The sequence below is a fragment of the Calidris pugnax genome, unplaced genomic scaffold (genome assembly GCF_001431845.1).
Source record: "Calidris pugnax isolate Ruff unplaced genomic scaffold, ASM143184v1 scaffold208, whole genome shotgun sequence".
NCBI classification, from domain to species: domain Eukaryota; kingdom Metazoa; phylum Chordata; class Aves; order Charadriiformes; family Scolopacidae; genus Calidris; species Calidris pugnax.
In genome coordinates, this window is record NW_015090967.1 from 1,069,129 (window position 1) to 1,081,331 (window position 12,203).

General features: G+C 33.9%; 1 protein-coding gene across 5 annotated transcripts in view; it reads left to right on the top strand.

The window, feature by feature from the left end:
- Window positions 1-12,203, top strand: part of CNTLN (centlein) — a 191,034-nt gene that overhangs the window by 12,596 nt on the left and 166,235 nt on the right. For all 5 annotated transcript variants that reach the window (XM_014952616.1, XM_014952619.1, XM_014952617.1 and 2 more), the window contains one exon: window positions 4,720-4,808. In XM_014952616.1, the coding sequence (XP_014808102.1) occupies window positions 4,720-4,808 (89 nt within the window). The remainder of the gene's footprint in view (window positions 1-4,719; window positions 4,809-12,203) is intronic.

Consider the following 12,203-nt stretch of genomic DNA (forward strand, 5'->3'; position numbering starts at 1 on the left):
GTTCTGTGTGTGCTTATTCATAGGTTGCAGTAGTAACTTTAAATACCAGTTCCTGCCATCATCAAAATGAAACAGCATTTATTGAAATGGCATTGTTTTGTGGTTCTGGAAATTCCAGTGATTTTTCACTTATTTCCAAATGACTTTGGAATATTTTTTGTTAGGCGTTTTCCTTTTTTTTTTTTTCTCTTTTTTTTTTTTTTTTTTTTTTATTCAAATGGGCACTACCTAGCCTGTTCTGTTTAGCTGTTTCAGTGATGTTTAAGTGCACACAGTTCATGTGCAATGTTCTTTCCTGCAACCAAGCTTTTTATTTTTAAGTTAGGTTGGCTTTTTAATTCCTACTTTATCTACCATTCTTTCAGCACAGAAAGAAATGTTGCAGAACTTAGTTGTATAAGGAGTGGCAATTTCTCTGAATTGAGTACACCTTGGAGTTGATTTTACTCTCCCTTGGACAACTCTGAAAGTATTCTGAAATAGTTATAGGTGCTCTGAGGTTAATCTGAACTCTTTATTCAATTAAGAAAGATCATTTGTACCTGAGTGAATGTGTTCTCATTACGAAGACAACATTCAATGAAATTTCGTATTTTAGATATTATCAAAAGGTCATTTTCTGGGAGCTTTGGCGCAGTTTAGGTATAAACTAGATTGCTAGAGGCTCAATGCATGTTGGATACTCAGCAAAAATCACAGGATGTACTTGAACATTTCCCTCTTGTTGTACATATATGTATATGTAGTGTACATATTTGTTCATTAGGAACCATTTGGTATATATTACTGTAGTTTTCCCTTTTTGTTATGGAGGAACATTGTGCTTAGAAATATGTGTATGGAAGTTGCGCGCTATTCTGTCTTCTTGTCATGCCTTGTGCTGTTCTCCAGCTGCAACCTGGAGTGTGTAGGAACCTGCAGGGTAGGACAATGGGCAGCTGCTGCTGCTGCTTGTAGTGAGTCTCGTGATATTTGATAGTGCTTCTTGGAGTCATGCAGAAGCCCAAGTGTCTCAGCTGTTCTAATAAATAAATAAATAAGCAGAAAACCCAACAGCTACCTCTGTGGTCTTGCATACTGGGCAGTAAAGGGAAAAGCTAGGCAGGTGTGATGGTAAGCAAATCCCAATCTTTAAACAGGCAAACGAAACTCAACAAAGCTTGTGAGCTCATAAATCAGGATCAGAAACTTTGATTGTTTGACTTAAGATTTCTGAGCATTTGCAGGTGGAATACTGTTGGCATTTTGTTGTATTTGGGCCTCTGTGCTGTAATGACTTCATGGCTCTTAGACTAATTTGTAAGGGTTTTTCAGTAGTTTAGTAAGTTTAAGTTTAGTGTAAAAATATGCAGTGAATTGTGTATTAAAGATATTGAAGTGTGCAATGTATAAAAAGATATTAAAGATAAAAAAAAAATATCCAGGCACCATTATCAGTTCAGGTCTGCTCTCCATGTTGCTGATTAACAGATAGATTTGAATTGAAATTATTTTAAAATTAGTTAGACATAGTTTGTAAGATATAATGGTTTATTTCTCCGTTATGATTCAAGGATTTCTTTATACTCAAAGTGGTGTCATTTAGAGAGTAAGAACTACTGCTTTCTGTCCTTCTAAGTAACTGAAAAGAAATCACATTTCAATTCTTATTAGTTAATGAGTTTTTGTTTGGCTTTGTTTTTTCCTTTGTTAGGCTCCCAGCATAAATAAAAGATACTTTTGCATGTCAAAATACTCAGAATCTGTTTTCTCTATAGATCTTAATGCTTTTTGGAAGCCTGCAGCAATTTCTCCAAATCTGAAAAATATTTTTATTTTTCATTCTGCTTCTACCTCAGAAGAAGCAGTAGGTCATGCCTGGTTCACAATGTACACACACTGACTTTTCAGGTGGCATGGTAAGGCATTTTTTAAGGCGATAGTGGCTTTTTTGAGGACACATGAAAAAAGTGCACGCTTTTTGTATAGTCTTTCAGACTAGATACATAGAAATCCACAATATTAAACGGCATAAGGTGATAGCGTGCAATGAGAGGTGGTATATATTTTGTTTTTAATGAAAGGGGTGATATCCATCTTTTTGGTCTGAACTGATCAACCTTAATATGATGCTTACTATTTGTCTTGTAACTTAATTCCTAGCAGAAAGTGAAATTACATTTAGCATTTCTACTGAATAAAGTCTTGGATACTGATGTGAAGTTATTTGAGTTCTTATTTATATGATGTATGGCTTAGTTTTGATGTTCCGTTTCTTCAGAAAGTGAATGTGGCCAGGTACCATAGTGCACTGTAAGCCAGTTATTGTCTGCTTGCTTCCATTCAGCAGTCAGTTTTGAAGTTACACTATTATCCCAATTTGATTAAAGAAAGGTGATGTTACTTTATAGTGTTTTAGATAACTTTTTGTTCGGAAATAACCGGAAATAAAATCTCCCTGTCAACACTTTAAAAGTTGTATACAGACTACAAAGGTACTTTATAAAAGACAAACTCGTTTCTGCTGTAGTTGTATTTGCATAATCTGATAATAGTTTTGAATTAGAAGATCTTTGTGTCCAGAGTCTTTGTTTTGTTTACTCTCTAACGCAATCAGAAAGCTAGTTGGATTGGTTAGTGGTGTGCATTCTTACTGTAGGTGGGTGAATTTTTCTGGATTTACAGCAATACCTTCATAAGGCATCAAATCTCCGTAAAGTTTTCTTTCCGCTTGGTTGAAGAAGTTGATAGTATTTAAAGATTTCAATAAACGTAGACTAGAAATCACAGTAGTTGAGGGGAAGATACTTTTTAAAACAACAATCATAAAATACTTCTCACTTTCTCAGCATTTTTCTTAATGTTTTCTCAGAAGTTCAGCATTGCCTCTCTTCATGCAATTTTGAAATTCAAAATATGTTCATTTCTAAATTTGAAGGAAAGGCACATCAGAACTTTAAAAAAATATCTTGGAGGCTTTCCTCATCGATCATGGAGAAAACAAGTACAACTATCTCTCGTATTTCTTCTGTAATCAATGTTATAGTGTGTTAAATCCATGATTCAATGTATTTGGTTGTTGTGGTTTTGATCTTGGTAAAATAACTTAGGTTCAGTACCCTGATAAATCTTGATGAAAGTCTGCTAGCTTTAGAGAGATTTTTTGATTTCATATTGAAGATAGTTGTTGTCTTGTTCTGAAGAAGGAGAAACATTGATTGTCATGTACGGAATCTGATATTGCTTGTAAAGTTCAAACCTGCTTCCTAGAATGCAAAACTGATAGGGAGCAAATGAAAAGACAGCAAAAATAGAAAAATCAGTCTCAGCTCCTGAAATATACTCTAATCATACAATATGTGGTCTTTATTGACTCTTGTGAGGCCTGTCAAACTTGTAGTTCTGTTCAGCTGCTTTGTGTCTTAGATGACCTTCACTTTTAGCTGTTTGAAGTCATGGGCTCACAGTACTGTGATCAAAGGTGCGATCTGTTCTTACTCATAAAAATGAGAAATCAGGGAAAGAAGAAATTAAGTGGGAAACCTTTTGAAGAAACCAAACAGTGAAGGTGAAGATAGGAACCATTTGGTATATATTACTGTCTTCTGTTTCATTTGATATAAGAGTTGTGCAGAGATGACTTACTGCGTGTGTTTAGCTGATTTTAGTGAGGTTCTGGTTAACTAATGATACCTGTGATATTGTAGTAGGGTAGGTTCCTCGGGAGATGAATGAAGCAGGGAAATGGATATTTGTAATAGTGTTGGCTTGCCTTTTAGGTCATGTATTGTCCTCATGCAAATTCTATTCCTCTTTTAATTTAAGAACTCGTAAAAGTTAGACTAAGCTGCACTCTTGTGATTTTTAAGACCTACCTACTAATGTGATGGTCTTGTCTTATTAATTTCTAATTTTACGTTAGGCTTTTCTTAGCAGGTTTGGTCTTAGTTCAGTCCATAATTCATGTATGTATGCTTTCTTCTTGTTGTCTTCATTTTTTGCTTATATTTTGTTTCCTAACATTTCTATATAATTAACACCATATGGTTTTATTTTGTAACATAGCTACATCAGTATTGGTACTTCCAGTAATAAAACTGTATTGGGTAAAAGTACATCAGTGCAAAGCAACAACTTGTATGAATTAGAAAAATATAAATCTGGAAAAGCTTTTAGCTGACATGTAAGTTTTCACAAACTTTAAGTGTGTTTTTCAAGAACATTGTTTTCTTGCTGTCACTTGAGAATTTTTTTAGAAGGTTTTACATAATGCGGGTTAGCTGAATGTATGTTAGAAGACTGATGTACTGTCTATTTTGAAATAAAATCTAAGAGCTGCATACGGTAAAACTTAATGTTGGAGCATGTATTTCAGGCTTAATGTTTATTAATAGAAATTGTTCCTGCTGCTAGAAGGTACCAATAATTGATATAGCAAAAGGCAGCCTTTTTTGAATAATGTCAATTTCTTCTGCATTATTGCCACATTGTGTACTTTTTTATTGTTGATTGTAGGTCTTTGTCTTCCTTCAGGATTCTGTATTGTTATAACTTGGTTTATTCAAGAGAACTGCCATGAATTTTTTTATGCATGAGACAGTCAGTAACTTGCAGAGAATTCTCACTAGAATAGAGGTTTTTTGCAATTGTCCTTTTAATATGCACAGTATAACTTTTTTCATCTATAAACGGTGTAGCATACATTTAAAGTATTTTTTTCCTTTTTTTCCTGTTTCTAAGGCTGATAAAGAATTTGTGTGGTGTCTGTGGAAACGTCTCCAGGTGTCCAGTCCAGATCTTACTCAAGCTGTCAGCTTGGTAGTGGAAAGGTGAGTTTAAAGATTTAACATGATAATAAAACCAAAAATAAACAAAAAACCCTTGCTGATACTATATTCTTCATCTTTTTAATTGAGAATTATGTAAGATTTTAGAAACATGTTACAAAAATTCCATTGTTAAATTGTGTAAAGAGTACCTAGAATATGTTGCAAGTTTCCTTTTTTGGTATAAGTTGAAGTATACTTCAAAATCTCTTTTCACTGAGGTGCTTGTGCTGCAGTTGAATTAAATATTTAAATTATAAATGTACTGCATATTATGTTTTTCTGTTGAAAGAGCAAGAGGAGGCAAATTACTTTCTGGTGTCATAAGCGGTTGGATAACAGTTACATATACATTTATTTGCATTCTTAAAGAAGTGAAAGGCTAAGACATGTTAACAGAAGAGATGACTATGCAGCTTAATTATTACTCCTCTGAGGATATTAATGATGACAGTTTCCTCAAGGTACTGAGATATTATCATCTGATTGCTGTAAATGTTAGTTAATCATTACAGTATGTGATTGATTGTTTTAGAGCACTAATATTTACAAATTCATAATTTATTAGGCCAAAGATAAGGAGAATGTAAGTTGGTAATGTCACTGTCAGAACTCAAATGCTTCATTCTGTTATGGTCAAAAATTTGTCAGTTCTGTCTCTCAGGGTGCCATGAGTTCCCTCTTTTAAATAAAAAAGTGGATCTTTTAAAAAAAGGAAAAATTGGATTTTAACTTAAATGGCTTGCCTACATTACTTGGAAAGCTTGTCATAGACCCAGGAGGGGTCCTAGCTCTTTTGGATTCCCGTTCAGTGCTTTTATCTCAAAAGGCATGTTTTGTTTGTTCACATCTTTTCTTTCTGGACTTGATCAGTAAACGTTCTTCCACTTCTGAAAATATAGTATTAAGTTCTTCAGCTGGGAGTGCATTCACTGTAGTGTTGTCCCGTCTTCTGCATTGCATAAAGCAATGAAAATTTTGCCCCAAAATACAGTGTGATCATGTAACTAGAGCTAATATTCTATATTATTAATATTCAGAGGAAGGAATTGACAGCGTAAGTACATGCAGCCTGTTTTAACACAGCTGTTACCTGAGACTTCACGTGGTCACCAGCAATGATGTCAAATAACTTCTGGTTGTGTACACTTAACGTACAGAGAATAGTAGCTTGGCTGTTAGGACAGTGTACTGCTTTCACATTGCTTGTGTGTTTTAATTTGGAAAGTTATTTTAATACATGAGGAAGACTTAAGAACAGATTTCCAGCATCCTTCATTTCTATTGAAATGTAAATTCTTGCTCACTTGTGTCATGGTAAAATTTGGTCATATTTTCATGAGGACAGTGATGGTAGTGTCAGTCTTCCTTCTTCAAACATAAAAAATTGCAAGAACTGCTAAAAAATATATAAATATAATATTTAATAAATGTTAACATATGTTACATGTATATAAGGACCAATATATTGAAAACATAAAAAAATTGTCTTGCCTTAATCACATCTTGCAAGTAGCTAAACAACACAGAAAGTCTTAGTTCTTTTACATGAAGCTTAACAAGGGAGAAACAGAGATGTTCAGGGTTATTAATATTTTTGATTCATGTTGCATATAAAAGATAATAAGGATATTAGGATAAATTGAAACATAGAGATGTTAGGAAGCATGCCTTTAAATAGTGGCGAATTATTTGGAGTTCTCGAGTTGTCTATATAAGATACAGTCTGTTGTCTTTGTATATCCTCTTCAAGTCTAGGAGTGTTTTTATACTTGCTAGTTATCCCTGGCTTTAAATTATTTTATACTTTATTTGGAAAAGAAGTTGGTAATTGTGTGTGCATTATTCTGATTGATACAATAGACATGGGGCTCTTAGATACCACCTTGATGTCCACAAGCATTATAATGAGTTGATTTTTTTTTTTTACAATGGTAGGAGATGTTTGTGTTCAGTCTATTAGAAGATTTACTACAGAAATCTGATGTGTAATAATAGTCTATTATATACAAAGGTAAAGATATATTCTGTGTATGTGCTTTGCACTTCGTGTAGTTGCTAGTGATTGGTACTTCTACATGAAAGTGTGAAAACATACTTCTATTAAGGTGCTTGTCTAGATCTTTATGCCCTCTCTTCTTTCAGAAAAACACTAATACTTTAGAACACTTCTTGTAAACTCAAGGCTATACATCGATATCATACCTGTCTTGTGCTTCTCATAGTTATGGAATTAAGAAAGAAGAAATTGCTTTCACAGCATCTTTTTGGTGTTATCATTACCCCAGAGAATCATGGAACAGTTTTGGATAAAACCCATTAGTATATAGGAATTTTATTAATCATGACTTTGAACTTTGTGGTTGCTTTGATTTGACAGATGGAGCAATAGTGTATATTTTTCTCTTTAATTGATGTAGCTTCATCTCTTTTGCCTGAGAATGATCCAGTTGTTGCTTTGGAAATAATTTCTAGCCCAGCTTTACAAGTGAATCTTCTGCACAGCCAAACTACACCCCCATATATTCTTGCCTAACTTTTCCAGCCATAACTTTCTATAATCTTTCCCTAAGTAGCTTCTGTTTCATGACTGTACCTCTTTATGCTCCTACCCTTTCAGAAGAGTTCTTGTGTTATTCCATACCTTATAGCAGTAAATTTATTTTTTTTCATATTGCTAGTGTTGTTTTATCTCAGTTCCAATATGTTGATTAGATTTCCAGGGAATCTGCTACCCAGCACTGCTGCTGTCCAGAAAATTACAGGGTAAGTGATTCTCTGGCTTCGTTAATCTAGGAAAAACATGTGGATTTAAAGGGTAAAGAGATAGGATTACCAAGTAACAGTTATAAGCAAAATACTTCCTGAAGCATGGCACTTGGCAGATCTGTGCTGCTCGCAGCCTGTTTTTCTATATTTTACACAGTTGTATCAGGCAAGAGCTGGAAATTGAAAATTTACACTGAAATCTGATGAAAACCAGCTTGATTCTTAGAGACTTTTTTCCCTTCTCATCTATATTAGGAACAACATTCACCCAATCGTATCCAAGTTGATAATGTTCTCTATCTTGCCCTGGCTTACAAGGTGATTTTGAGATAGATACAAACAGAATGAAATGGATTTAAACCTTTTATTGTTTTTGCTTGTGACATGGATTCCACCTGTGTTTGCATAGCTTCATTTTTCAGTGTGCTCTTTCCACCAAAAATTCCATAACCAAGAAACTTTCAGTGCCCACCAGTTCTTTGTTACAGACTGCTTAAGGCCAGAAGCCAGCTACCTAATGGAAGCAGATAGAATCTAAGAAAGCATAGTTGTGTGTATCCTAGATTATATGTATATAACAAACCAAACAATATTGTTCAGTGGATTTCAGTCTTTCAATTGAGGAAAGCAACAGCCAGACTTTCTTCAGGAGATTACGGTGACAGGAATAAAAAGATGCAGGTGTGAAAGGTTGAAACGTTTGCATACAGCCTTGTACACCACAAATGTGTGACAAAGAAAAAAGAAATATTGGGAGAAATTCAGTGGACAGTACTAGCCATACAGTCAGGTAATTTATATCTGTAGCATTAGACAATTCCTTATTGTGTCTTTTTCTCAAATAAACCAGGAAAATGTAAAAGGCATAATCTGGGGGAAATAGGAGGAATTAATAGTAGATTTCCATTATTTGTCTGGTATTCTGAAGTGCTTTCATGGTCCCAAAATAGAAGTTTGCCTGCCCTAAAATTGTAAAAATGTAGCTGGTACCTTTTTATGGCTGTGCTGTTGATTCCTGTAATACACCAATGATATTTTACTTTTCAGCAGTCTTTGCAGTTCTTGCTGCATAGCTGTAACTATATTCCCATTTTAATATTCAGATATAAACAAAAAATTATCTTTACTGTGCAAATGAGAAATGCCTTTGGGATATGTAAAAGCCTCCAGGTATTTTCAAACAAGCCATTGTAAAAGTACTACTCAAGTTAGTATACTTTCCAGCTACTTTAAATACTATTGATCTCGGTATTATGTAAAGAGCATGCTATTTTAGTTCACAGCCTTTTGAAACATTGTTGGGTTTTTTTGATGATGAGTTGAAAAAAAAAAGTGCTAGAAAGTATCTTTTACAGGTAAATGCATATGTAATCTCAAATGGAGTTGAGGTTCAGATGAGAGTATCAAAGGTTTTGAAATATTTTTGTAAATTTTGAGAGCTCTCCTTCAAGACCTTTCTGTTACAATACATGAAATCTTGACAGGTCAACTGAATGTAATTTTCCTCTAGGGCTTCTAGCTGACTCCTTTCCTTTCTTCTGGAATGGAGATGTAGCAGGATCCATTAATGATTAAACTGTGGCAGTGATACAAGACTTGGTAGATGTTAAATGGGGATTGGATTATGTTAGATGATACCCTTGCAGATAGTTACATTTGGCAAGTTTGCTTTGCATAAATGTCTTTCCACACTAAATTCCAAGTGTGGTGTATCTTGCATGTCTTATTTGTATATCAAGAAAGAGCAAGAATGGATTTACCATTTCAGGCCACTCAAGGAAACAGTGGCAACCTGAATGTTGGTGCCAGTGATTAAGAGCAAATTTTGTTGTTCTTCCTGGGGAGTTACATCTGACTGAAGGTGTACAAATGGACAAAAATAAGGCAGAAGAGCAAGTGACCAGAAATAACCATAGAATTTTTGGAAAGGCAATCACAGGAAATTACTCAACAGTTTGCTGCATCCTGTGAAAAGAAAATTGTGAAAGAAACATTAAACAGGTTGACATAGATTCCTCACTGACTGATGACATACATATGTACTAAAAATGACAAGTACTTCTTATATAAAAGGATAAGTGAATGTGCTGTATGAATGAGCAATATAGACTACTGATGTTAATTGAAAAAGAATTAAAAAACCTGTATCTTGCATCTTTTGAAGGGATGATAAATGGCTTGCAGAAGCTTTCTGAAACCACTTACCATTTTACTCTTCTGCAAATTAACAGGAAACAGAATGACAGGAGAATGAGGAAGTAAACAAGGTCTAACGCATTTTTAAAGGCCATTACCATTTTGTCACTCTGAGTTTAAAATAAAGTGGACTCCCTAGTTATTATCACTCAATAAAGTGGACAGAATAATAGAGCATAAGAGTACAACCTTTCTATGGAAGGTCAAATAATTGTGATTTTCTACAGTTGATGAAAGTTTAATATCCTGTTTCATTAAAAATTCTCAGAACATTGAACATAAGTCAACATTCCATGGAGAAGAAGGTATTATGCAGCTTGCATGTGTGCATATCTGCATATCGGAGCACAAAATATTGACATGATAATTGCAGTCAAGCCTGATTGAACAGTGGCCTCTGGGAATTCAGCTGGTGTTGTACCAACTGGATGGCTGCTCAGGACACAGTTTGAAATGCAAGGTGCAAGTTAGCACTTTATTCAGCACAGGCAGGCATCATTTAAAAATCCTTGGGGGAAACCCTGGTGATGTGCAGATGTTAAAGCAGTCTGTTCTGAAGTGCTGATATTTTGTACACTGTGAGAGAATTGCGTATTTTAGATGAAAAATGTTTGTAAAAATTATTAGGGGAAAAATGTTGCTATTTTCTTTGCTACTTTAGTATAAAACCATTTTGTATTTTATGTGCATTGCTTAAAATAAGAGGCCATAATAAATCATCTAATGAATTAAATCAATCAAGTTAGAGATGCAGGAAAAATACATTTCTGAAATGATGCTTTTCCATTTTGATACATATCATGGAACATACAACTGGCTCTATAAATAATTTACTAAGGAAACAATTTCATTTTATAATTGTTCTTTAATTAGAGCTTAAATTATTTTTGTAAAGAAACAAAAATAGGTGTATGCAATTTTGCTCTACAAAATAACTGCTTAGAAAAGTGCAAAATGTGTGGTATCAATTTAAATTCTTTTTTTTTTCATGCTGTCAAAATCTTTTAAAAGTACTATTTGTAAGAACTAAAAGAAAAAAAATTCCTAGTGTGCCTCAATTATAATTCATTGTGAAGTATAAAGGTCTTCTAGAATCTGAGGTGAAAATAAACTCCCTATTAAATGAAAAGTATTTAGCTCTATTTTGTTGTGTCTTCTTAATAGGTACTTGGAAACACAGTAAGGTTTCTGGTTGGAAGTTTAAGGCATAGGCTCTGTTACTGCTAACCACTGACTGTGCAATTGCAGGGATGTGGCTGTACACAGTAAATTACAATATTGATGCCATATTTACAGTTACATTGACAGTCTGTGCTCTACAACTTCGCTTTAAACAGAGTGATTCATTGTTTATTTAATACCAACATTGAATGTATGCAATTGTGTAAGTCTATCTGTAAAGTAGTTGGAACACTGGGAGAGATTATAATGAAATTAAATGCTGCATGACACAAGCTGATATTTTGTAGCCTTTCCGGTTCTGCAGTTCTTTAGATTCAAAGAAGTATCTTTCAGAAGTAACAATATTTCTAGAAGCAGTTATTTTAAGTTATATAGGTATACTCTTAAAATACAGCCTTTGTCCACAGCCCAAAGTTTGCACTGTAGCCTTGACTTTCTTAGCTGTTTAAAGCTAATTTGTAGGTCCACTTTTTTTTAATATAAAAAATCCTGCTGTTTGTAAAACTGAAGGGACATATTCCATGAAACATGTTAACAGCAAATTCAATTTATTACGAAGTTATTTTCATTTAATTGATGTAAAAACAATATAATTACATACAACTCTGAACTACTTTTTCTTGACAAATTATTAATTGCTTGACTGGCTAAGACCTCTGGTAAGGATATGAGATAACTCTTTTACCAGACTACTTTTGCTGAAGATTTTAGGAAACATGGTGTTTTATAAATTTCAACAAACTTCTGTTTTTTTAAATCTTAAGATTTTTGTAGAGCATAATCTGTTCTCATACCTCATTCATTGTTAAGTGTTTCCTCATAGTCTACTGTTCCATTTTTGACATACCTTTAAAAATGTGCCAAAATTCAAAGATATTACGTGCCTTGGTGTCTAGAGCATATCATAAGACAGGAAAAAAAATCATAACAGAAAAAGTGTTAAGCTGCTTTCTCAGTTTCTTCATTTTTGTGGGAAGCTAAATCTTGGTAATCTTTGTGGCTAAATACATCTGTGTTAAACATTTAAAATAAGTAGTACTCATGGGAAAACTGATTGGAGCTTAAAACTTGTACAAATTGACAGCCTCTCTTCACTCCATTTTTCATCCTAAAGAAGTCTGCAAATATTCTTAGCTCACATCATTATTGCTCATCAGTGGTTCTAATTAGCTAAACAGGAGTTTGTCTCAGTCATTGATCTTCATCAGCTTCTTGACAGTGCCTGAATTTTTTTTCTCTATATTCCAGTGG